The 27091-nt window shown below is 36.6% G+C and overlaps 1 protein-coding gene across 1 annotated transcript in view; it reads left to right on the forward strand.

Annotated features, from left to right (window-relative positions):
• LOC137543891 (mucin-22-like) overlaps nt 1–27091 on the forward strand; it is a gene marked incomplete at both ends in the record, with an annotated part of 80744 nt that overhangs the window by 47125 nt on the left and 6528 nt on the right. Inside the window, 29 exons of the mRNA XM_068264962.1 lie at nt 485–589; nt 1083–1187; nt 3065–3169; nt 3964–4068; nt 4562–4666; nt 6544–6648; nt 7444–7548; nt 8042–8146; nt 8938–9042; nt 9838–9942; nt 10436–10540; nt 12418–12522; nt 13316–13420; nt 13914–14018; nt 14810–14914; nt 15709–15813; nt 16307–16411; nt 17184–17288; nt 18085–18189; nt 18973–19077; nt 19872–19976; nt 20470–20574; nt 21368–21472; nt 22268–22372; nt 22866–22970; nt 23764–23868; nt 24660–24764; nt 25258–25362; nt 26684–26788. Coding sequence (XP_068121063.1) covers nt 485–589; nt 1083–1187; nt 3065–3169; nt 3964–4068; nt 4562–4666; nt 6544–6648; nt 7444–7548; nt 8042–8146; nt 8938–9042; nt 9838–9942; nt 10436–10540; nt 12418–12522; nt 13316–13420; nt 13914–14018; nt 14810–14914; nt 15709–15813; nt 16307–16411; nt 17184–17288; nt 18085–18189; nt 18973–19077; nt 19872–19976; nt 20470–20574; nt 21368–21472; nt 22268–22372; nt 22866–22970; nt 23764–23868; nt 24660–24764; nt 25258–25362; nt 26684–26788 — 3045 coding nt within the window. The remainder of the gene's footprint in view (nt 1–484; nt 590–1082; nt 1188–3064; nt 3170–3963; nt 4069–4561; nt 4667–6543; nt 6649–7443; nt 7549–8041; nt 8147–8937; nt 9043–9837; nt 9943–10435; nt 10541–12417; nt 12523–13315; nt 13421–13913; nt 14019–14809; nt 14915–15708; nt 15814–16306; nt 16412–17183; nt 17289–18084; nt 18190–18972; nt 19078–19871; nt 19977–20469; nt 20575–21367; nt 21473–22267; nt 22373–22865; nt 22971–23763; nt 23869–24659; nt 24765–25257; nt 25363–26683; nt 26789–27091) is intronic.

The raw sequence follows: 27091 nt of genomic DNA on the forward strand, positions 1-27091 counted from the left end.
AACATATCCTTAAGGTAAACATGATTTAGATCCTGGCATAGAAAAAATAGTCATAGGGTTATTCAGTATAGAATCCAGTTAGAGGTCCCTCCAATGTAGAAAGTAGTGAAGGAAATAAATCTTTTTATTTTATTGAGCAGAGGCTTTCCACACCCTAATGATAAAAATATATTATTTAAATACATGTCGGATATTCTTTATGCTAAAAGTGGTAGAAGAGCTAAAATTGCAAAATGTGGCCATGGAGATTAAAGTCAAATGTGTACATTTCCAGTCTTTTTAGTAAAATATATGAATTTTAAAAATTAACAAATGAATAAAAAAAAACAATGTTTTTTTTCCGATACAGAAAAACAATCAAGGATTCAGTTTAAAAAAAAATAAAAACTCTTATAAGTTCCTGCAAAAAAAGAGGGAAATTGAAGTGAGTGGCTCTAAAATGTTTTCTCAGCAACCTAATCACATTTTACCTCTTTATTGTCAGGATCAACCAGTTCTACGTCTGAGAGCACCCCTTTCTCTAACTGCCCTGGTGAAGATTGTACATCTGTCAGCACAGAAGCCCCAAGAACCACAGAAGCTACCACAGGTAGAGTGTTCTTATTATGTATGAAAGCCATCTCAAGAAACATATTCAGTTATTCGTATCTGGATAGACAATATGAAGAAAGAAATTTGTATTCAAATGGTTTTTAAAATTTCTTGAAGAAATTGAATATACATCTATCATATTTTGGTTCGTTTTTTTAAATTATTTTGATAAATTGGAAAAATCTATCCAATTTTTCTGATTAAAAAAACAAACATTAAGTCATGTATGGCCACCTTAACTTGTAAGAGGTGTCAAGGAATTAATATAGAAAACGATCTATGCTTTGACCACAACAACCGAGCTATGGATTACAAGCTATATTACATTAGAAGAGAAATGTTTAATGTGAGAGCATGGAAAGTGAAAATGCTTTGGAGGAAAAGTCATCTTATATGTTTATTCCTCAGTATATAATGACATTTATTTGAGGTGTGTAGCTCTAAAAAAATTTCTCAGCAACCTAATCACATTTTACCTCTTTTATTGTCAGTATCAACCAGTTCTACATCTGAGAGCACCCCTTTCTCTGACTGTCCTGGTGAAGACTGTACATCTGTCAGCACTGATGCCCCAAGAACCACAGAAGCTACCACAGGTAGAGTGTTCTTATTATGTATGGAAGCCATATCAAGAAACATATCCAGTCCTCTGTCTACATATGTTTGAAAGTGACAGACATTATCTTGTGGCAAAGCATTATAAGATTCAGACCCTCTTCACAGTGGTCAGTGGTGTTGCAGAATAATTCTCCACGTCAACTCACTGCCTATACAATTCTATGGGCCTGTTCACAGTAACAGAATGCGTAATTCTAATTCGCTGCAGCAGTCTTTGTGTTTAAGTCTATGGCCGGTCTCCATTGCAGTTCACAGTCATTACAATGTGTGTGTAATTCAACTGACCACTGTCAACATATCCTCAAAGTAACAATGAATTAGATCCTGGCATAGTAAAATGAGTCAACAACAACAACAACAACAAATAACATTTGTAAAGTGCTTTTCTCCCGTGGGACTCAAAGCGCATAAGCATGGCTCCGACCATCGTGGTACAGGGGAAGAATTTTATAAATCTGGAAATGCCAGGCTAAACAGGTGGCTTTTCAGTCTGGATTTGAATAGCTCCAGGGATGGTGCTGTCTTTACTGGGTGTGGTAGGGAGTTCCAAAGAGTAGGGGCAGCATGACAGAAGGCTCTGTCTCCAGATTTTTTGAGGTGCACTCTGGGAGTGACCAAGTTTATAGAACTTGCTGATCTGAGGTTGTGAGAGGTGTGGTGCAGCTTCAGCAAGTCCTTCATGTATCCAGGGCCCAGATTGTGCAGGGATTTGAATGTCAGCAGTCCAATCTTGAAGAGTATTCTCCATTCTACTGGTAGCCAGTGCAGTGAGCGAAGGATCGGTGTAATGTGACAGTGGCGAGGCTGGTTTGTTAGCAATCTGGCAGCAGCATTCTGCACTAATTGCAGGCGACGCAGGTCTTTTTTGGGGAGGCCAGCATAAAGGGCATTGCAGTAGTCCAGCCGTGATGTGATGAAGGCGTGGACTAGGGTTTGAAGATCCTCTGGGGGAATCAGATGTTTAATCTTTGCAATGTTCTTCAGATGAAAGAAGGAAGATTTAACTACAGATGAAATTTGGTTTCTGAAACTCAATTCCCCATCGATTAGTACGCCAAGGCTACGCACAAGGTTGGAGCTGTTTATGTCTGAATTCCCAATCCTGATTGGTGTTGCTTTAGGATAGAGCTGTTTTGATGGCGAGCACTGGCTTTGGACAAACAGGACCTCAGTTTTGTCAGCATTCAGTTTCAACCAGTTATCATTCATCCATGCCTGAAGCTCAGCTAAGCAAGAGTTTATTTTTGGGGTAGGGTCTGTTCCACCAGGTTTGAAGGACAGGTATAGCTGTGTGTCATCGGCGTAGCAGTGGTACGTCAGGCCATGTCGTTGGATAAGTGTACCGAGTGGCAACATGTAGATTGCAAACAGCAGAGGGGATAGGATTGATCCTTGTGGCACTCCGAATTGTAGAGGTGCAGGTTTGGAGTCATTGGGTTATTCAGTATAGAATCCAGTTAGAGGTACCTCCAGTGTAAAAAGTAGTGAAGAAAGAATTGTTTTTATTTCATTGAGCAGAGGCTTTCATATACCCTAATTATAAAAAACATGTTATTTAAATACATGGGGAATATACTGTATGCTGAATTTGGTAGAAGAGCTAAAATTGCAAAATGTGGCCATGGAGATTAAAGTCAAATGTGTACATTTTTTAGTCTTTTTAGTAAAATATATTAATTGTAAAAATATATGAATGAATAAAAAATAAGGTTGTTTTTTGTTTTGAAAAAAAAATCAATGATGCAGTTTAAAAAAATAAATCTTATAAGTTCCTGCAAAAGAGAGTGAAATTAAAGTGAGTGGCTCTAAATCGTTTTCTCAGTAACTTAATCACGTTTTACCTCTTTATTGTCAGGATCAACCAGTTCTACGTCTGAGAGCACCCCTTTCTCTGACTGTCCTGGTGAAGATTGTACCTCTGCCAGCACTGAAGCCCCAACAACCACAGAAGCTACCACAGGTAGAGCGTTCTTATCACATTTGGATGCCATCTTAAGAAACATATCCAGTCCTTTGTTTCCATATGTTTAAAAGTGAAAGACATTATCTTGTGCCAAAGCATTATAAGATTCAGACCCTCTTCACAGTGGTCAGTGGCATTGCAGAATCATTCTCCATGTCAACTTACCGCCTATACAATTCTATAGGCCTGTTCACAGTAACGGAACGTGTTATTCTAATTCGCAGCTGCAGGCTTTGTATTTAAGTCTATGGCCGGTCACCATTGCAGTTCACAGTCATTACAACGTGTGTAATTCAACTGACCACTGTCAACATATCCTTAAGGTAAAAATGATTTAGATCCTGGCATAGAAAAAATAGTCATAGGGTTATTCAGTATAGAATCCACTTAGATGTCCCTCCAATGTAGAAAGTAGTGAAGGAAATAAATCTTTTTATTTTATTGAGCAGAGGCTTTCCACACCCTAATGATAAAAATATATTATTTAAATACATGTCAGATATTCTTTATGCTAAAAGTGGTAGAAGAGCTAAAATTGCAAAATGTGGCCATGGAGATTAAAGTCAAATGTGTACATTTCCAGTCTTTTTAGTAAAATATATGAATTTTAAAAATTAACAAATGAATAAGAAAAAAAAATGTTTTTTTTCCGATACAGAAAAACAATCAAGGATTCAGTTTAAAAAAAATAAAACCTCTTATAAGTTCCTGCAAAAAAGAGGGAAATTGAAGTGAGTGGCTCTAAAATGTTTTCTCAGCAACCTAATCACATTTTACCTCTTTATTGTCAGGATCAACCAGTTCTACGTCTGAGAGCACCCCTTTCTCTAACTGCCCTGGTGAAGATTGTACATCTGTCAGCACAGAAGCCCCAAGAACCACAGAAGCTACCACAGGTAGAGTGTTCTTATTATGTATGAAAGCCATCTCAAGAAACATATTCAGTTATTCGTATCTGGATAGACAATATGAAGAAAGAAATTTGTATTCAAATGGTTTTTAAAATTTCTTGAAGAAATTGAATATACATCTATCATATTTTGGTTCGTTTTTTTAAATTATTTTGATAAATTGGAAAAATCTATCCCATTTTTCTGATTGAAAAAACAAACATTAAGTCATGTATGGCCACCTTAACTTGTAAGAGGTGTCAAGGAATTAATATAGAAAACGATCTATGCTTTGACCACAACAACCGAGCTATGGATTACAAGCTATATTACATTAGAAGAGAAATGTTTAATGTGAGAGCATGGAAAGTGAAAATGCTTTGGAGGAAAAGTCATCTTATATGTTTATTCCTCAGTATATAATGACATTTATTTGAGGTGTGTAGCTCTAAAAAAAATTCTCAGCAACCTAATCACATTTTACCTCTTTTATTGTCAGTATCAACCAGTTCTACATCTGAGAGCACCCCTTTCTCTGACTGTCCTGGTGAAGACTGTACATCTGTCAGCACTGATGCCCCAAGAACCACAGAAGCTACCACAGGTAGAGTGTTCTTATTATGTATGGAAGCCATCTCAAGAAACATATCCAGTCCTCTGTCTACATATGTTTGAAAGTGACAGACATTATCTTGTGGCAAAGCATTATAAGATTCAGACCCTCTTCACAGTGGTCAGTGGTGTTGCAGAATAATTCTCCACGTCAACTCACTGCCTATACAATTCTATGGGCCTGTTCACAGTAACAGAATGCGTAATTCTAATTCGCTGCAGCAGTCTTTGTGTTTAAGTCTATGGCCGGTCTCCATTGCAGTTCACAGTCATTACAATGTGTGTGTAATTCAACTGACCACTGTCAACATATCCTCAAAGTAACAATGAATTAGATCCTGGCATAGTAAAATGAGTCAACAACAACAACAACAACAAATAACATTTGTAAAGCGCTTTTCTCCCGTGGGACTCAAAGCGCATAAGCATGGCTCCGACCATCGTGGTACAGGGGAAGAATTTTATAAATCTGGAAATGCCAGGCTAAACAGGTGGCTTTTCAGTCTGGATTTGAATAGCTCCAGGGATGGTGCTGTCTTTACTGGGTGTGGTAGGGAGTTCCAAAGAGTAGGGGCAGCATGACAGAAGGCTCTGTCTCCAGATTTTTTGAGGTGCACTCTGGGAGTGACCAAGTTTATAGAACTTGCTGATCTGAGGTTGTGAGAGGTGTGGTGCAGCTTCAGCAAGTCCTTCATGTATCCAGGGCCCAGATTGTGCAGGGATTTGAATGTCAGCAGTCCAATCTTGAAGAGTATTCTCCATTCTACTGGTAGCCAGTGCAGTGAGCGAAGGATCGGTGTAATGTGACAGTGGCGAGGCTGGTTTGTTAGCAATCTGGCAGCAGCATTCTGCACTAATTGCAGGCGACGCAGGTCTTTTTTGGGGAGGCCAGCATAAAGGGCATTGCAGTAGTCCAGCCGTGATGTGATGAAGGCGTGGACTAGGGTTTGAAGATCCTCTGGGGGAATCAGATGTTTAATCTTTGCAATGTTCTTCAGATGAAAGAAGGAAGATTTAACTACAGATGAAATTTGGTTTCTGAAACTCAATTCCCCATCGATTAGTACGCCAAGGCTACGCACAAGGTTGGAGCTGTTTATGTCTGAATTCCCAATCCTGATTGGTGTTGCTTTAGGATAGAGCTGTTTTGATGGCGAGCACTGGCTTTGGACAAACAGGACCTCAGTTTTGTCAGCATTCAGTTTCAACCAGTTATCATTCATCCATGCCTGAAGCTCAGCTAAGCAAGAGTTTATTTTTGGGGTAGGGTCTGTTCCACCAGGTTTGAAGGACAGGTATAGCTGTGTGTCATCGGCGTAGCAGTGGTACGTCAGGCCATGTCGTTGGATAAGTGTACCGAGTGGCAACATGTAGATTGCAAACAGCAGAGGGGATAGGATTGATCCTTGTGGCACTCCGAATTGTAGAGGTGCAGGTTTGGAGTCATTGGGTTATTCAGTATAGAATCCAGTTAGAGGTACCTCCAGTGTAAAAAGTAGTGAAGAAAGAATTGTTTTTATTTCATTGAGCAGAGGCTTTCATATACCCTAATTATAAAAAACATGTTATTTAAATACATGGGGAATATACTGTATGCTGAATTTGGTAGAAGAGCTAAAATTGCAAAATGTGGCCATGGAGATTAAAGTCAAATGTGTACATTTTTTAGTCTTTTTAGTAAAATATATTAATTGTAAAAATATATGAATGAATAAAAAATAAGGTTGTTTTTTGTTTTGAAAAAAAAATCAATGATGCAGTTTAAAAAAATAAATCTTATAAGTTCCTGCAAAAGAGAGTGAAATTAAAGTGAGTGGCTCTAAATCGTTTTCTCAGTAACTTAATCACGTTTTACCTCTTTATTGTCAGGATCAACCAGTTCTACGTCTGAGAGCACCCCTTTCTCTGACTGTCCTGGTGAAGATTGTACCTCTGCCAGCACTGAAGCCCCAACAACCACAGAAGCTACCACAGGTAGAGCGTTCTTATCACATTTGGATGCCATCTTAAGAAACATATCCAGTCCTTTGTTTCCATATGTTTAAAAGTGAAAGACATTACCTTGTGCCAAAGCATTATAAGATTCAGACCCTCTTCACAGTGGTCAGTGGCATTGCAGAATCATTCTCCATGTCAACTTACCGCCTATACAATTCTATAGGCCTGTTCACAGTAACGGAACGTGTTATTCTAATTCGCAGCTGCAGGCTTTGTATTTAAGTCTATGGCCGGTCACCATTGCAGTTCACAGTCATTACAACGTGTGTAATTCAACTGACCACTGTCAACATATCCTTAAGGTAAAAATGATTTAGATCCTGGCATAGAAAAAATAGTCATAGGGTTATTCAGTATAGAATCCAGTTAGATGTCCCTCCAATGTAGAAAGTAGTGAAGGAAATAAATCTTTTTATTTTATTGAGCAGAGGCTTTCCACACCCTAATGATAAAAATATATTATTTAAATACATGTCAGATATTCTTTATGCTAAAAGTGGTAGAAGAGCTAAAATTGCAAAATGTGGCCATGGAGATTAAAGTCAAATGTGTACATTTCCAGTCTTTTTAGTAAAATATATGAATTTTAAAAATTAACAAATGAATAAGAAAAAAAAAATGTTTTTTTTCCGATACAGAAAAACAATCAAGGATTCAGTTTAAAAAAAATAAAACCTCTTATAAGTTCCTGCAAAAAAGAGGGAAATTGAAGTGAGTGGCTCTAAAATGTTTTCTCAGCAACCTAATCACATTTTACCTCTTTATTGTCAGGATCAACCAGTTCTACGTCTGAGAGCACCCCTTTCTCTAACTGCCCTGGTGAAGATTGTACATCTGTCAGCACAGAAGCCCCAAGAACCACAGAAGCTACCACAGGTAGAGTGTTCTTATTATGTATGAAAGCCATCTCAAGAAACATATTCAGTTATTCGTATCTGGATAGACAATATGAAGAAAGAAATTTGTATTCAAATGGTTTTTAAAATTTCTTGAAGAAATTGAATATACATCTATCATATTTTGGTTCGTTATTTTAAATTATTTTGATAAATTGGAAAAATCTATCCAATTTTTCTGATTGAAAAAACAAACATTAAGTCATGTATGGCCACCTTAACTTGTAAGAGGTGTCAAGGAATTAATATAGAAAACGATCTATGCTTTGACCACAACAACCGAGCTATGGATTACAAGCTATATTACATTAGAAGAGAAATGTTTAATGTGAGAGCATGGAAAGTGAAAATGCTTTGGAGGAAAAGTCATCTTATATGTTTATTCCTCAGTATATAATGACATTTATTTGAGGTGTGTAGCTCTAAAAAAATTTCTCAGCAACCTAATCACATTTTACCTCTTTTATTGTCAGTATCAACCAGTTCTACATCTGAGAGCACCCCTTTCTCTAATTGTCCTGGTGAAGACTGTACATCTGTCAGCACTGATGCCCCAAGAACCACAGAAGCTACCACAGGTAGAGTGTTCTTATTATGTATGGAAGCCATCTCAAGAAACATATCCAGTCCTCTGTCTACATATGTTTGAAAGTGACAGACATTATCTTGTGGCAAAGCATTATAAGATTCAGACCCTCTTCACAGTGGTCAGTGGTGTTGCAGAATAATTCTCCATGTCAACTCACTGCCTATACAATTCTATGGGCCTGTTCACAGTAACAGAATGCGTTATTCTAATTCGCTGCAGCAGGCTTTGTATTTAAGTCTATGGCCGGTCTCCATTGCAGTTCACAGTCATTACAATGTGTGTAATTCAACTGACCACTGTCAACATATCCTCAAAGTAACAATGAATTAGATCCTGGCATAGTAAAATGAGTCATAGGGTTATTCAGTATAGAATCCAGTTAGAGGTACTTCCAGCATAAAAAGTAGTGAAGAAAGAATTTTTTTTATTTCATTGAGCAGAGGCTTTCATATACCCTAATTATAAAAAATATGTTATTTAAATACATGGGGAATATACTGTATGCTGAATTTGGTAGAAGAGCTAAAATTGCAAAATGTGGCCATGGAGATTAAAGTCAAATGTGTACATGTTTTAGTCTTTTTAGAAAAATATATTAATTGTAAAAATATATGAATGAATAAAAAATAAGGTTGTTTTTTGTTTTGAAAAAAAAAAAATCAATGATGCAGTTTAAAAAAATAAATCTTATAAGTTCCTGCAAAAGAGAGTGAAATTAAAGTGAGTGGCTCTAAATCATTTTCTCAGTAACTGAATCACGTTTTACCTCTTTATTGTCAGGATCAACCAGTTCTACGTCTGAGAGCACCCCTTTCTCTGACTGTCCTGGTGAAGATTGTACCTCTGCCAACACTGAAGCCCCAACAACCACAGAAGCTACCACAGGTAGAGCGTTCTTATCACATTTGGATGCCATCTTAAGAAACATATCCAGTCCTTTGTTTCCATATGTTTAAAAGTGAAAGACATTATCTTGTGCCAAAGCATTATAAGATTCAGACCCTCTTCACAGTGGTCAGTGGCATTGCAGAATCATTCTCCATGTCAACTTACCGCCTATACAATTCTATAGGCCTGTTCACAGTAACGGAACGTGTTATTCTAATTCGCAGCTGCAGGCTTTGTATTTAAGTCTATGGCCAGTCTCCATTGCAGTTCACAGTCATTACAACGTGTGTAATTCAACTGACCACTGTCAACATATCCTTAAGGTAAACATGATTTAGATCCTGGCATAGAAAAAATAGTCATAGGGTTATTCAGTATAGAATCCAGTTAGAGGTCCCTCCAATGTAGAAAGTAGTGAAGGAAATAAATCTTTTTATTTTTTTGAGCAGAGGCTTTCCACACCCTAATGATAAAAATATATTATTTAAATACATGTCGGATATTCTTTATGCTAAAAGTGGTAGAAGAGCTAAAATTGCAAAATGTGGCCATGGAGATTAAAGTCAAATGTGTACATTTCCAGTCTTTTTAGTAAAATATATGAATTTTAAAAATTAACAAATGAATAAAAAAAAAACAATGTTTTTTTTCCGATACAGAAAAACAATCAAGGATTCAGTTTAAAAAAAATAAAAACTCTTATAAGTTCCTGCAAAAAAGAGGGAAATTGAAGTGAGTGGCTCTAAAATGTTTTCTCAGCAACCTAATCACATTTTACCTCTTTATTGTCAGGATCAACCAGTTCTACGTCTGAGAGCACCCCTTTCTCTAACTGCCCTGGTGAAGATTGTACATCTGTCAGCACAGAAGCCCCAAGAACCACAGAAGCTACCACAGGTAGAGTGTTCTTATTATGTATGAAAGCCATCTCAAGAAACATATTCAGTTATTCGTATCTGGATAGACAATATGAAGAAAGACATTTGTATTCAAATGGTTTTTAAAATTTCTTGAAGAAATTGAATATACATCTATCATATTTTGGTTCGTTTTTTTAAATTATTTTGATAAATTGGAAAAATCTATCCAATTTTTCTGATTGAAAAAACAAACATTAAGTCATGTATGGCCACCTTAACTTGTAAGAGGTGTCAAGGAATAAATATAGAAAACGATCTATGCTTTGACCACAACAACCGAGCTATGGATTACAAGCTATATTACATTAGAAGAGAAATGTTTAATGTGAGAGCATGGAAAGTGAAAATGCTTTGGAGGAAAAGTCATCTTATATCTTTATTCCTCAGTATATAATGACATTTATTTGAGGTGTGTAGCTCTAAAAAAATTTCTCAGCAACCTAATCACATTTTACCTCTTTTATTGTCAGTATCAACCAGTTCTACATCTGAGAGCACCCCTTTCTCTGACTGTCCTGGTGAAGACTGTACATCTGTCAGCACTGATGCCCCAAGAACCACAGAAGCTACCACAGGTAGAGTGTTCTTATTATGTATGGAAGCCATCTCAAGAAACATATCCAGTCCTCTGTCTACATATGTTTGAAAGTGACAGACATTATCTTGTGGCAAAGCATTATAAGATTCAGACCCTCTTCACAGTGGTCAGTGGTGTTGCAGAATAATTCTCCACGTCAACTCACTGCCTATACAATTCTATGGGCCTGTTCACAGTAACAGAATGCGTAATTCTAATTCGCTGCAGCAGTCTTTGTGTTTAAGTCTATGGCCGGTCTCCATTGCAGTTCACAGTCATTACAATGTGTGTGTAATTCAACTGACCACTGTCAACATATCCTCAAAGTAACAATGAATTAGATCCTGGCATAGTAAAATGAGTCAACAACAACAACAACAACAAATAACATTTGTAAAGCGCTTTTCTCCCGTGGGACTCAAAGCGCATAAGCATGGCTCCGACCATCGTGGTACAGGGGACGAATTTTATAAATCTGGAAATGCCAGGCTAAACAGGTGGCTTTTCAGTCTGGATTTGAATAGCTCCAGGGATGGTGCTGTCTTTACTGGGTGTGGTAGGGAGTTCCAAAGAGTAGGGGCAGCATGACAGAAGGCTCTGTCTCCAGATTTTTTGAGGTGCACTCTGGGAGTGACCAAGTTTATAGAACTTGCTGATCTGAGGTTGTGAGAGGTGTGGTGCAGCTTCAGCAAGTCCTTCATGTATCCAGGGCCCAGATTGTGCAGGGATTTGAATGTCAGCAGTCCAATCTTGAAGAGTATTCTCCATTCTACTGGTAGCCAGTGCAGTGAGCGAAGGATCGGTGTAATGTGACAGTGGCGAGGCTGGTTTGTTAGCAATCTGGCAGCAGCATTCTGCACTAATTGCAGGCGACGCAGGTCTTTTTTGGGGAGGCCAGCATAAAGGGCATTGCAGTAGTCCAGCCGTGATGTGATGAAGGCGTGGACTAGGGTTTGAAGATCCTCTGGGGGAATCAGATGTTTAATCTTTGCAATGTTCTTCAGATGAAAGAAGGAAGATTTAACTACAGATGAAATTTGGTTTCTGAAACTCAATTCCCCATCGATTAGTACGCCAAGGCTACGCACAAGGTTGGAGCTGTTTATGTCTGAATTCCCAATCCTGATTGGTGTTGCTTTAGGATAGAGCTGTTTTGATGGCGAGCACTGGCTTTGGACAAACAGGACCTCAGTTTTGTCAGCATTCAGTTTCAACCAGTTATCATTCATCCATGCCTGAAGCTCAGCTAAGCAAGAGTTTATTTTTGGGGTAGGGTCTGTTCCACCAGGTTTGAAGGACAGGTATAGCTGTGTGTCATCGGCGTAGCAGTGGTACGTCAGGCCATGTCGTTGGATAAGTGTACCGAGTGGCAACATGTAGATTGCAAACAGCAGAGGGGATAGGATTGATCCTTGTGGCACTCCGAATTGTAGAGGTGCAGGTTTGGAGTCATTGGGTTATTCAGTATAGAATCCAGTTAGAGGTACCTCCAGTGTAAAAAGTAGTGAAGAAAGAATTGTTTTTATTTCATTGAGCAGAGGCTTTCATATACCCTAATTATAAAAAACATGTTATTTAAATACATGGGGAATATACTGTATGCTGAATTTGGTAGAAGAGCTAAAATTGCAAAATGTGGCCATGGAGATTAAAGTCAAATGTGTACATTTTTTAGTCTTTTTAGTAAAATATATTAATTGTAAAAATATATGAATGAATAAAAAATAAGGTTGTTTTTTGTTTTGAAAAAAAAATCAATGATGCAGTTTAAAAAAATAAATCTTATAAGTTCCTGCAAAAGAGAGTGAAATTAAAGTGAGTGGCTCTAAATCGTTTTCTCAGTAACTTAATCACGTTTTACCTCTTTATTGTCAGGATCAACCAGTTCTACGTCTGAGAGCACCCCTTTCTCTGACTGTCCTGGTGAAGATTGTACCTCTGCCAGCACTGAAGCCCCAACAACCACAGAAGCTACCACAGGTAGAGCGTTCTTATCACATTTGGATGCCATCTTAAGAAACATATCCAGTCCTTTGTTTCCATATGTTTAAAAGTGAAAGACATTACCTTGTGCCAAAGCATTATAAGATTCAGACCCTCTTCACAGTGGTCAGTGGCATTGCAGAATCATTCTCCATGTCAACTTACCGCCTATACAATTCTATAGGCCTGTTCACAGTAACGGAACGTGTTATTCTAATTCGCAGCTGCAGGCTTTGTATTTAAGTCTATGGCCGGTCACCATTGCAGTTCACAGTCATTACAACGTGTGTAATTCAACTGACCACTGTCAACATATCCTTAAGGTAAAAATGATTTAGATCCTGGCATAGAAAAAATAGTCATAGGGTTATTCAGTATAGAATCCAGTTAGATGTCCCTCCAATGTAGAAAGTAGTGAAGGAAATAAATCTTTTTATTTTATTGAGCAGAGGCTTTCCACACCCTAATGATAAAAATATATTATTTAAATACATGTCAGATATTCTTTATGCTAAAAGTGGTAGAAGAGCTAAAATTGCAAAATGTGGCCATGGAGATTAAAGTCAAATGTGTACATTTCCAGTCTTTTTAGTAAAATATATGAATTTTAAAAATTAACAAATGAATAAAAAAAAACAATGTTTTTTTCCGATACAGAAAAACAATCAAGGATTCAGTTTAAAAAAAATAAAAACTCTTATAAGTTCCTGCAAAAAAGCGGGAAATTGAAGTGAGTGGCTCTAAAATGTTTTCTCAGCAACCTAATCACATTTTACCTCTTTATTGTCAGGATCAACCAGTTCTACGTCTGAGAGCACCCCTTTCTCTAACTGCCCTGGTGAAGATTGTACATCTGTCAGCACAGAAGCCCCAAGAACCACAGAAGCTACCACAGGTAGAGTGTTCTTATTATGTATGAAAGCCATCTCAAGAAACATATTCAGTTATTCGTATCTGGATAGACAATATGAAGAAAGACATTTGTATTCAAATGGTTTTTAAAATTTCTTGAAGAAATTTAATATACATCTATCATATTTTGGTTCGTTTTTTTAAATTATTTTGATAAATTGGAAAAATCTATTAAATTTTTCTGATTGAAAAAACAAACATTAAGTCATGTATGGCCACCTTAACTTGTAAGAGGTGTCAAGGAATTAATATAGAAAACGATCTATGCTTTGACCACAACAACCGAGCTATGGATTACAAGCTATATTACATTAGAAGAGAAATGTTTAATGTGAGAGCATGGAAAGTGAAAATGCTTTGGAGGAAAAGTCATCTTATATGTTTATTCCTCAGTATATAATGACATTTATTTGAGGTGTGTAGCTCTAAAAAAATTTCTCAGCAACCTAATCACATTTTACCTCTTTTATTGTCAGTGTCAACCAGTTCTACATCTGAGAGCACCCCTTTCTCTAATTGTCCTGGTGAAGACTGTACATCTGTCAGCACTGATGCCCCAAGAACCACAGAAGCTACCACAGGTAGAGTGTTCTTATTATGTATGGAAGCCATCTCAAGAAACATATCCAGTCCTCTGTCTACATATGTTTGAAAGTGACAGACATTATCTTGTGGCAAAGCATTATAAGATTCAGCCCCTCTTCACAGTGGTCAGTGGTGTTGCAGAATAATTCTCCATGTCAACTCACTGCCTATACAATTCTATGGGCCTGTTCACAGTAACAGAATGCGTAATTCTAATTCGCTGCAGCAGTCTTTGTATTTAAGTCTATGGCCGGTCTCCATTGCAGTTCACAGTCATTACAATGTGTGTGTAATTCAACTGACCACTGTCAACATATCCTCAAAGTAACAATGAATTAGATCCTGGCATAGTAAAATGAGTCATTGGGTTATTCAGTATAGAATCCAGTTAGAGGTACTTCCAGCGTAAAAAGTAGTGAAGAAAGAATTGTTTTTATTTCATTGAGCAGAGGCTTTCATATACCCTAATTATAAAAAACATGTTATTTAAATACATGGGGAATATACTGTATGCTGAATTTGGTAGAAGAGCTAAAATTGCAAAATGTGGCCATGGAGATTAAAGTCAAATGTGTACATTTTTTAGTCTTTTTAGTAATATATATTAATTGTAAAAATATATGAATGAATAAAAAATAAGGTTGTTTTTTGTTTTGAAAAAAAAAATCAATGATGCAGTTTAAAAAAATAAATCTTATAAGTTCCTGCAAAAGAGAGTGAAATTAAAGTGTGTGGCTCTAAATCGTTTTCTCAGTAACTTAATCACGTTTTACCTCTTTATTGTCAGGATCAACCAGTTCTACGTCTGAGAGCACCCCTTTCTCTGACTGTCCTGGTGAAGATTGTACCTCTGCCAGCACTGAAGCCCCAACAACCACAGAAGCTACCACAGGTAGAGCGTTCTTATCACATTTGGATGCCATCTTAAGAAACATATCCAGTCCTTTGTTTCCATATGTTTAAAAGTGAAAGACATTATCTTGTGCCAAAGCATTATAAGATTCAGACCCTCTTCACAGTGGTCAGTGGCATTGCAGAATCATTCTCCATGTCAACTTACCGCCTATACAATTCTATAGGCCTGTTCACAGTAACGGAACGTGTTATTCTAATTCGCAGCTGCAGGCTTTGTATTTAAGTCTATGGCCAGTCTCCATTGCAGTTCACAGTCATTACAACGTGTGTAATTCAACTGACCACTGTCAACATATCCTTAAGGTAAACATGATTTAGATCCTGGCATAGAAAAAATAGTCATAGGGTTATTCAGTATAGAATCCAGTTAGAGGTCCCTCCAATGTAGAAAGTAGTGAAGGAAATAAATCTTTTTATTTTATTGAGCAGAGGCTTTCCACACCCTAATGATAAAAATATATTATTTAAATACATGTCGGATATTCTTTATGCTAAAAGTGGTAGAAGAGCTAAAATTGCAAAATGTGGCCATGGAGATTAAAGTCAAATGTGTACATTTCCAGTCTTTTTAGTAAAATATATGAATTTTAAAAATTAACAAATGAATAAAAAAAAACAATGTTTTTTTTCCGATACAGAAAAACAATCAAGGATTCAGTTTAAAAAAAATAAAAACTCTTATAAGTTCCTGCAAAAAAGAGGGAAATTGAAGTGAGTGGCTCTAAAATGTTTTCTCAGCAACCTAATCACATTTTACCTCTTTATTGTCAGGATCAACCAGTTCTACGTCTGAGAGCACCCCTTTCTCTAACTGCCCTGGTGAAGATTGTACATCTGTCAGCACAGAAGCCCCAAGAACCACAGAAGCTACCACAGGTAGAGTGTTCTTATTATGTATGAAAGCCATCTCAAGAAACATATTCAGTTATTCGTATCTGGATAGACAATATGAAGAAAGAAATTTGTATTCAAATGGTTTTTAAAATTTCTTGAAGAAATTGAATATACATCTATCATATTTTGGTTCGTTTTTTTAAATTATTTTGATAAATTGGAAAAATCTATCCAATTTTTCTGATTGAAAAAACAAACATTAAGTCATGTATGGCCACCTTAACTTGTAAGAGGTGTCAAGGAATTAATATAGAAAACGATCTATGCTTTGACCACAACAACCGAGCTATGGATTACAAGCTATATTACATTAGAAGAGAAATGTTTAATGTGAGAGCATGGAAAGTGAAAATGCTTTGGAGGAAAAGTCATCTTATATGTTTATTCCTCAGTATATAATGACATTTATTTGAGGTGTGTAGCTCTAAAAAAATTTCTCAGCAACCTAATCACATTTTACCTCTTTTATTGTCAGTATCAACCAGTTCTACATCTGAGAGCACCCCTTTCTCTAATTGTCCTGGTGAAGACTGTACATCTGTCAGCACTGATGCCCCAAGAACCACAGAAGCTACCACAGGTAGAGTGTTCTTATTATGTATGGAAGCCATCTCAAGAAACATATCCAGTCCTCTGTCTACATATGTTTGAAAGTGACAGACATTATCTTGTGGCAAAGCATTATAAGATTCAGACCCTCTTCACAGTGGTCAGTGGTGTTGCAGAATAATTCTCCACGTCAACTCACTGCCTATACAATTCAGAATGCGTAATTCTAATTCGCTGCAGCAGTCTTTGTATTTAAGTCTATGGCCAGTCTCCATAGCAGTTCACAGTCATTACAATGTGTGTGTAATTCAACTGACCACTGTCAACATATCCTCAAAGTAACAATGAATTAGATCCTGGCATAGTAAAATGAGTCATAGGGTTATTCAGTATAGAATCCAGTTAGAGGTACTTCCAGCGTAAAAAGTAGTGAAGAAAGAATTTTTTTTTATTTCATTGAGCAGAGGCTTTCATATACCCTAATTATAAAAAAACATGTTATTTAAATACATGGGGAATATACTGTATGCTGAATTTGGTAGAAGAGCTAAAATTGCAAAATGTGGCCATGGAGATTAAAGTCAAATGTGTACATTTTTTAGTCTTTTTAGTAAAATATATTAATTGTAAAAATATATGAATGAATAAAAAATAAGGTTGTTTTTTGTTTTGAAAAAAAAAATCAATGATGCAGTTTAAAAAAATAAATCTTATAAGTTCCTGCAAAAGAGAGTGAAATTAAAGTAAATGGCTCTAAATCGTTTTCTCAGTAACTTAATCACGTTTTACCTCTTTATTGTCAGGATCAACCAGTTCTACGTCTGAGAGCACCCCTTTCTCTGACTGTCCTGGTGAAGATTGTACCTCTGCCAGCACTGAAGCCCCAACAACCACAGAAGCTACCACAGGTAGAGCGTTCTTATCACATTTGGATGCCATCTTAAGAAACATATCCAGTCCTTTGTTTCCATATGTTTAAAAGTGAAAGACATTACCTTGTGGCAAAGCATTATAAGATTCAGACCCTCTTCACAGTGGTCAGTGGCATTGCAGAATCATTCTCCATGTCAACTTACCGCCTATACAATTCTATAGGCCTGTTCACAGTAACGGAACGTGTTATTCTAATTCGCAGCTGCAGGCTTTGTATTTAAGTCTATGGCCAGTCTCTGTTGCAGTTCACAGTCATTACAACGTGTGTAATTCAACTGACCACTGTCAACATATCCTTAAGGTAAAAATGATTTAGATCCTGGCATAGAAAAAATAGTCATAGGGTTATTCAGTAAATAATCCAGTTAGAGGTCCCTCCAATGTAGAAAGTAGTGAAGGAAATAAATCTTTTTATTTTATTGAGCAGAGGCTTTCCACACCCTAATGATAAAAATATATTATTTAAATACATAGGGGATGTTCTTTATGCTAAAGGTGGTAGAAGAGCTAAAATTGCAAAATGTGGCCATGGAGATTAAAGTCAAATGTGTACATTTCCAGTCTTTTTAGTAAAATATATGAATTTTAAAAATTAACAAATGAATAAAAAAAAAACAATGTTTTTTTTCCGATACAGAAAAACAATCAAGGATTCAGTTTAAAAAAAAATAAAAACTCTTATAAGTTCCTGCAAAAAAGAGGGAAATTGAAGTGAGTGGCTCTAAAATGTTTTCTCAGCAACTTAATCACATTTTACCTCTTTATTGTCAGGATCAACCAGTTCTACGTCTGAGAGCACCCCTTTCTCTAATTGTCCTGGTGAAGACTGTACATCTGTCAGCACTGATGCCCCAAGAACCACAGAAGCTACCACAGGTAGAGTGTTCTTATTATGTATGGAAGCCATCTCAAGAAACATATCCAGTCCTCTGTCTACATATGTTTGAAAGTGACAGACATTATCTTGTGGCAAAGCATTATAAGATTCAGCCCCTCTTCACAGTGGTCAGTGGTGTTGCAGAATAATTCTTCATGTCAACTCACTGCCTATACAATTCTATGGGCCTGTTCACAGTAACAGAATGCGTTATTCTAATTCGCTGCAGCAGGCTTTGTATTAAGTCTATGGCCGGTCTCCATTGCAGTTCACAGTCATTACAATGTGTGTGTAATTCAACTGACCACTGTCAACATATCCTCAAAGTAACAATGAATTAGATCCTGGCATAGTAAAATGAGTCATAGGGTTATTCAGTATAGAATCCAGTTAGAGATACTTCCAGCGTAAAAAGTAGTGAAGAAAGAATTTTTTTTTATTTCATTGAGCAGAGGCTTTCATATACCCTAATTATAAAAAACATGTTATTGGGGAATATACTGTATGCTGAATTTGGTAGAAGAGCTAAAATTGCAAAATGTGGCCATGGAGATTAAAGTCAAATGTGTACATTTTTTAGTCTTTTTAGTAAAATATATTAATTGTAAAAATATATGAATGAATAAAAAATAAAGTTGTTTTTTGTTTTGAAAAAAAAAAATTAATGATGCAGTTTAAAAAAATAAATCTTATAAGTTCCTGCAAAAGAGAGTGAAATTAAAGTGAGTGGCTCTAAATCGTTTTCTCAGTAACTTAATCACGTTTTACCTCTTTATTGTCAGGATCAACCAGTTCTACGTCTGAGAGCACCCCTTTCTCTGACTGTCCTGGTGAAGATTGTACCTCTGCCAGCACTGAAGCCCCAACAACCACAGAAGCTACCACAGGTAGAACGTTCTTATCACATTTGGATGCCATCTTAAGAAACATATCCAGTTTTTTGTTTCCATATGTTTAAAAGTGAAAGACATTACCTTGTGCCAAAGCATTATAAGATTCAGACCCTCTTCACAGTGGTCAGTGGCATTGCAGAATCATTCTCCATGTCAACTTACCGCCTATACAATTCTATAGGCCTGTTCACAGTAACGGAACGTGTTATTCTAATTCACAGCTGCAGGCTTTGTATTTAAGTCTATGGCCAGTCTCCATTGCAGTTCACAGTCATTACAACGTGTGTAATTCAACTGACCACTGTCAACATATCCTTAACGTAAAAATGATTTAGATCCTGGCATAGAAAAAATAGTCATAGGGTTATTCAGTATAGAATCCAGTTAGAGGTCCCTCCAATGTAGAAAGTAGTGAAGGAAATAAATCTTTTTATTTTATTGAGCAGAGGCTTTCCACACCCTAATGATAAAAATATATTATTTAAATACATGTCGGATATTCTTTATGCTAAAAGTGGTAGAAGAGCTAAAATTGCAAAATGTGGCCATGGAGATTAAAGTCAAATGTGTACATTTCCAGTCTTTTTAGTAAAATATATGAATTTTAAAAATTAACAAATGAATTAAAAAAACAATGTTTTTTTTCCGATACAGAAAAACAATCAAGGATTCAGTTTAAAAAACAATAAAAACTCTTATAAGTTCCTGCAAAAAAGAGGGAAATTGAAGTGAGTGGCTCTAAAATGTTTTCTGAGCAACTTAATCACATTTTACCTCTTTATTGTCAGGATCAACCAGTTCTACGTCTGAGAGCACCCCTTTCTCTAACTGCCCTGGTGAAGATTGTACATCTGTCAGCACAGAAGCCCCAAGAACCACAGAAGCTACCACAGGTAGAGTGTTCTTATTATGTATGAAAGCCATCTCAAGAAACATATTCAGTTATTCGTATCTGGATAGACAATATGAAGAAAGAAATTTGTATTCAAATGGTTTTTAAAATTTCTTGAAGAAATTGAATATACATCTATCATATTTTGGTTCGTTTTTTTAAATTATTTTGATAAATTGGAAAAATCTATCCAATTTTTCTGATTGAAAAAACAAACATTAAGTCATGTATGGCCACCTTAACTTGTAAGAGGTGTCAAGGAATTAATATAGAAAACGATCTATGCTTTGACCACAACAACCGAGCTATGGATTACAAGCTATATTACATTAGAAGAGAAATGTTTAATGTGAGAGCATGGAAAGTGAAAATGCTTTGGAGGAAAAGTCATCTTATATGTTTATTCCTCAGTATATAATGACATTTATTTGAGGTGTGTAGCTCTAAAAAAATTTCTCAGCAACCTAATCACATTGTACCTCTTTTATTGTCAGTGTCAACCAGTTCTACATCTGAGAGCACCCCTTTCTCTAATTGTCCTGGTGAAGACTGTACATCTGTCAGCACTGATGCCCCAAGAACCACAGAAGCTACCACAGGTAGAGTGTTCTTATTATGTATGGAAGCCATCTCAAGAAACATATCCAGTCCTCTGTCTACATATGTTTGAAAGTGACAGACATTATCTTGTGGCAAAGCATTATAAGATTCAGACCCTCTTCACAGTGGTCAGTGGTGTTGCAGAATAATTCTCCACGTCAACTCACTGCCTATACAATTCTATGGGCCTGTTCACAGTAACAGAATGCGTAATTCTAATTCGCTGCAGCAGTCTTTGTATTTAAGTCTATGGCCGGTCTCCATTGCAGTTCACAGTCATTACAATGTGTGTGTAATTCAACTGACCACTGTCAACATATCCTCAAAGTAACAATGAATTAGATCCTGGCATAGTAAAATGAGTCATTGGGTTATTCAGTATAGAATCCAGTTAGAGGTACTTCCAGCGTAAAAAGTAGTGAAGAAAGAATTGTTTTTATTTCATTGAGCAGAGGCTTTCATATACCCTAATTATAAAAAACATGTTATTTAAATACATGGGGAATATACTGTATGCTGAATTTGGTAGAAGAGCTAAAATTGCAAAATGTGGCCATGGAGATTAAAGTCAAATGTGTACATTTTTTAGTCTTTTTAGTAAAATATATTAATTGTAAAAATATATGAATGAATAAAAAATAAGGTTGTTTTTGTTTTGAAAAAAAAAAAAATCAATGATGCAGTTTAAAAAAATAAATCTTATAAGTTCCTGCAAAAGAGAGTGAAATTAAAGTGAGTGGCTCTAAATAATTTTCTCAGTAACTGAATCACGTTTTACCTCTTTATTGTCAGGATCAACCAGTTCTACGTCTGAGAGCACCCCTTTCTCTGACTGTCCTGGTGAAGATTGTACCTCTGCCAGCACTGAAGCCCCAACAACCACAGAAGCTACCACAGGTAGAGCGTTCTTATCACATTTGGATGCCATCTTAAGAAACATATCCATTCCTTTGTTTCCATATGTTTAAAAGTGAAAGACATTATCTTGTGCCAAAGCATTATAAGATTCAGACCCTCTTCACAGTGGTCAGTGGCATTGCAGAATCATTCTCCATGTCAACTTACCGCCTATACAATTCTGTAGGCCTGTTCACAGTAACGGAACGTGTTATTCTAATTCGCAGCTGCAGGCTTTGTATTTAAGTCTATGGCCAGTCTCCATTGCAGTTCACAGTCATTACAATGTGTGTAATTCAACTGACCACTGTCAACATATCCTTAAGGTAAACATGATTTAGATCCTGGCATAGAAAAAATAGTCATAGGGTTATTCAGTATAGAATCCAGTTAGAGGTCCCTCCAATGTAGAAAGTAGTGAAGGAAATAAATCTTTTTATTTTATTGAGCAGAGGCTTTCCACACCCTAATGATAAAAATATAATATTTAAATACATGTCGGATATTCTTTATTCTAAAAGTGGTAGAAGAGCTAAAATTGCAAAATGTGGCCATGGAGATTAAAGTCAAATGTGTACATTTCCAGTCTTTTTAGTAAAATATATGAATTTTAAAAATTAACAAATGAATAAAAAAAAACAATGTTTTTTTTCCGATACAGAAAAACAATCAAGGATTCAGTTTAAAAAAAAATAAAAACTCTTATAAGTTCCTGCAAAAAAGCGGGAAATTGAAGTGAGTGGCTCTAAAATGTTTTCTCAGCAACCTAATCCCATTTTACCTCTTTATTGTCAGGATCAACCAGTTCTACGTCTGAGAGCACCCCTTTCTCTAACTGCCCTGGTGAAGATTGTACATCTGTCAGCACAGAAGCCCCAAGAACCACAGAAGCTACCACAGGTAGAGTGTTCTTATTATGTATGAAAGCCATCTCAAGAAACATATTCAGTTATTCGTATCTGGATAGACAATATGAAGAAAGACATTTGTATTCAAATGGTTTTTAAAATTTCTTGAAGAAATTTAATATACATCTATCATATTTTGGTTCGTTTTTTTAAATTATTTTGATAAATTGGAAAAATCTATCCAATTTTTCTGATTGAAAAAACAAACATTAAGTCATGTATGGCCACCTTAACTTGTAAGAGGTGTCAAGGAATTAATATAGAAAACGATCTATGCTTTGACCACAACAACCGAGCTATGGATTACAAGCTATATTACATTAGAAGAGAAATGCTTAATGTGAGAGCATGGAAAGTGAAAATGCTTTGGAGGAAAAGTCATCTTATATGTTTATTCCTCAGTATATAATGACATTTATTTGAGGTGTGTAGCTCTAAAAAAATTTCTCAGCAACCTAATCACATTTTACCTCTTTTATTGTCAGTGTCAACCAGTTCTACATCTGAGAGCACCCCTTTCTCTAATTGTCCTGGTGAAGACTGTACATCTGTCAGCACTGATGCCCCAAGAACCACAGAAGCTACCACAGGTAGAGTGTTCTTATTATGCATGGAAGCCATCTCAAGAAACATATCCAGTCCTCTGTCTACATATGTTTGAAAGTGACAGACATTATCTTGTGGCAAAGCATTATAAGATTCAGACCCTCTTCACAGTGGTCAGTGGTGTTGCAGAATAATTCTCCATGTCAACTAACTGCCTATACAATTCTATGGGCCTGTTCACAGTAACAGAATGCGTTATTCTAATTCGCTGCAGCAGGCTTTGTATTTAAGTCTATGGCCAGTCTCCATAGCAGTTCACAGTCATTACAATGTGTGTGTAATTCAACTGACCACTGTCAACATATCCTCAAAGTAACAATGAATTAGATCCTGGCATAGTAAAATGAGTCATAGGGTTATTTAGTATAGAATCCAGTTAGAGGTACTTCCAGCGTAAAAAGTAGTGAAGTAAGAATTTTTTTTATTTCATTGAGCAGAGGCTTTCATATACCCTAATTATAAAAAAAACATGTTATTTAAATACATGGGGAATATACTGTATGCTGAATTTGGTAGAAGAGCTAAAATTGCAAAATGTGGCCATGGAGATTAAAGTCAAATGTGTACATTTTCCAGTCTTTTTAGTAAAATATATTAATTGTAAAAATATATGAATGAATAAAAAATAAGGTTGTTTTTTGTTTTGAAAAAAAAAATCAATGATGCAGTTTAAAAAAATAAATCTTATAAGTTCCTGCAAAAGAGAGTGAAATTAAAGTAAATGGCTCTAAATCGTTTTCTCAGTAACTTAATCACGTTTTACCTCTTTATTGTCAGGATCAACCAGTTCTACGTCTGAGAGCACCCCTTTCTCTGACTGTCCTGGTGAAGATTGTACCTCTGCCAGCACTGAAGCCCCAACAACCACAGAAGCTACCACAGGTAGAGCGTTCTTATCACATTTGGATGCCATCTTAAGAAACATATCCAGTCCTTTGTTTCCATATGTTTAAAAGTGAAAGACATTACCTTGTGCCAAAGCATTATAAGATTCAGACCCTCTTCACAGTGGTCAGTGGCATTGCAGAATCATTCTCCATGTCAACTTACCGCCTATACAATTCTATAGGCCTGTTCACAGTAACGGAACGTGTTATTCTAATTCGCAGCTGCAGGCTTTGTATTTAAGTCTATGGCCAGTCTCTATTGCAGTTCACAGTCATTACAACGTGTGTAATTCAACTGACCACTGTCAACATATCCTTAACGTAAAAATGATTTAGATCCTGGCATAGAAAAAATAGTCATAGGGTTATTCAGTATAGAATCCAGTTAGAGGTCCCTCCAATGTAGAAAGTAGTGAAGGAAATAAATCTTTTTATTTTATTGAGCAGAGGCTTTCCAACCCTAATGATAAAAATATATTATTTAAATACATGTCGGATATTCATTATGCTAAAAGTGGTAGAAAAGCTAAAATTGCAAAATGTGGCCATGGAGATTAAAGTCAAATGTGTACATTTCCAGTCTTTTTAGTAAAATATATGAATTTTAAAAATTAAATGAATAAAAAAAAAACAATGTTTTTTTTCCGATACAGAAAAACAATCAAGGATTCAGTTTAAAAAAAATAAAAACTCTTATAAGTTCCTGCAAAAAAGAGGGAAATTGAAGTGAGTGGCTCTAAAATGTTTTCTCAGCAACCTAATCACATTTTACCTCTTTATTGTCAGGATCAACCAGTTCTACATCTGAGAGCACCCCTTTCTCTAACTGCCCTGGTGAAGATTGTACATCTGACAGCACAGAAGCCCCAAGAACCACAGAAGCTACCACAGGTAGAGTGTTCTTATTATGTATGAAAGCCATCTCAAGAAACATATTCAGTTATTCGTATCTGGATAGACAATATGAAGAAAGAAATTTGTATTCAAATGGTTTTTAAAATTTCTTGAAGAAATTGAATAGACATCTATCATATTTTGGTTCGTTTTTTTAAATTATTTTGATAAATTGGAAAAATCTATCCCATTTTTCTGATTGAAAAAACAAACATTAAGTCATGTATGGCCACCTTAACTTGTAAGAGGTGTCAAGGAATTAATATAGAAAACGATCTATGCTTTGACCACAACAACCGAGCTATGGATTACAAGCTATATTACATTAGAAGAGAAATGTTTAATGTGAGAGCATGGAAAGTGAAAATGCTTTGGAGGAAAAGTCATCTTATATGTTTATTCCTCAGTATATAATGACATTTATCTGAGGTGTGTAGCTCTAAAAAAATTTCTCAGCAACCTAATCACATTTTACCTCTTTTATTGTCAGTATCAACCAGTTCTACATCTGAGAGCACCCCTTTCTCTAATTGTCCTGGTGAAGACTGTACATCTGTCAGCACTGATGCCCCAAGAACCACAGAAGCTACCACAGGTAGAGTGTTCTTATTATGTATGGAAGCCATCTCAAGAAACATATCCAGTCCTCTGTCTACATATGTTTGAAAGTGACAGACATTATCTTGTGGCAAAGCATTATAAGATTCAGACCCTCTTCACAGTGGTCAGTGGTGTTGCAGAATAATTCTCCATGTCAACTCACTGCCTATACAATTCTATGGGCCTGTTCACAGTAACAGAATGCGTTATTCTAATTCGCTGCAGCAGGCTTTGTATTTAAGTCTATGGCCGGTCTCCATTGCAGTTCACAGTCATTACAATGTGTGTGTAATTCAACTGACCACTGTCAACATATCCTCAAAGTAACAATGAATTAGATCCTGGCATAGTAAAATGAGTCATAGGGTTATTCAGTATAGAATCCAGTTAGAGGTACTTCCAGCGTAAAAAGTAGTGAAGAAAGAATTTTTTTTATTTCATTGAGCAGAGGCTTTCATATACCCTAATTATAAAAAACATGTTATTTAAATACATGGGGAATATACTGTATGCTGAATTTGGTAGAAGAGCTAAAATTGCAAAATGTGGCCATGGAGATTAACCACCCTGGCGTTCTGATTAAATCGCCAGGGTGGCTGCGGGAGGGTTTTTTTTAAATAAAAAAAAAACTATTTCATGCAGCCAACTGAAAGTTGGCTGCATGAAAGCCCACTAGAGGGCGCTCCGGAGGCGATCTTCCGATCGCCTCCGGCGCCCAGAATAAACAAGGAAGGCCGCAATGAGCGGCCTTCCTTGTTTTGCTTATATCGTCGCCATAGCGACGAGCGGAGTGACGTCATCGACGTCAGCCGACGTCGTGACGTCAGCCGCCTCCGATCCAGCCCTTAGCGCTGGCCGGAACTTTTTGTTCCGGCTGCGCAGGGCTCAGGCGGCTAGGGGGGCCCTCTTTCGCCGCTGCTCGCGGCGAATCGCCGCAGAGCGGCGGCGATCAGGCAGCACACGCGGCTGGCAAAGTGCCGGCTGCGTGTGCTGCTTTTTATTTCATCAAAATCGGCCCAGCAGGGCCTGAGCGCCAGCCGCTGGCGGTGTTGGACGAGCTGAGCTCGTCCAGACCGCTCAGCTGGTTAAAGTCAAATGTGCACATTTTTTAGTCTTTTTAGTAAAATATATTAATTGTAAAAATATATGAATGAATAAAAAATAAGGTTGTTTTTTGTTTTGAAAAAAAAAAAAATCAATGATGCAGTTTAAAAAAATAAATCTTATAAGTTCCTGCAAAAGAGAGTGAAATTAAAGTGAGTGGCCCAAAATCATTTTCTCAGTAACTTAATCACGTTTTACCTCTTTATTGTCAGGATCAACCAGTTCTACGTCTGAGAGCACCCCTTTCTCTGCCTGTCCTGGTGAAGATTGTACCTCTGCCAGCACTGAAGCCCCAACAACCACAGAAGCTACCACAGGTAGAGCGTTCTTATCACATTTGGATGCCATCTTAAGAAACATATCCAGTCCTTTGTTTCCATATGTTTAAAAGTGAAAGACATTACCTTGTGCCAAAGCATTATAAGATTCAGACCCTCTTCACAGTGGTCAGTGGCGTTGCAGAATCATTCTCCATGTCAACTTACTGCCTATACAATTCTATAGGCCTGTTCATAGTAACGGAACGTGTTATTCTAATTCGCAGCTGCAGGCTTTGTATTTAAGTCTATGGCCAGTCTCCATTGCAGTTCACAGTCATTACAACGTGTGTAATTCAACTG

The sequence above is a fragment of the Hyperolius riggenbachi genome, unplaced genomic scaffold (assembly GCF_040937935.1).
Source record: "Hyperolius riggenbachi isolate aHypRig1 unplaced genomic scaffold, aHypRig1.pri scaffold_309, whole genome shotgun sequence".
Taxonomy (NCBI): Eukaryota; Metazoa; Chordata; class Amphibia; order Anura; family Hyperoliidae; genus Hyperolius; species Hyperolius riggenbachi.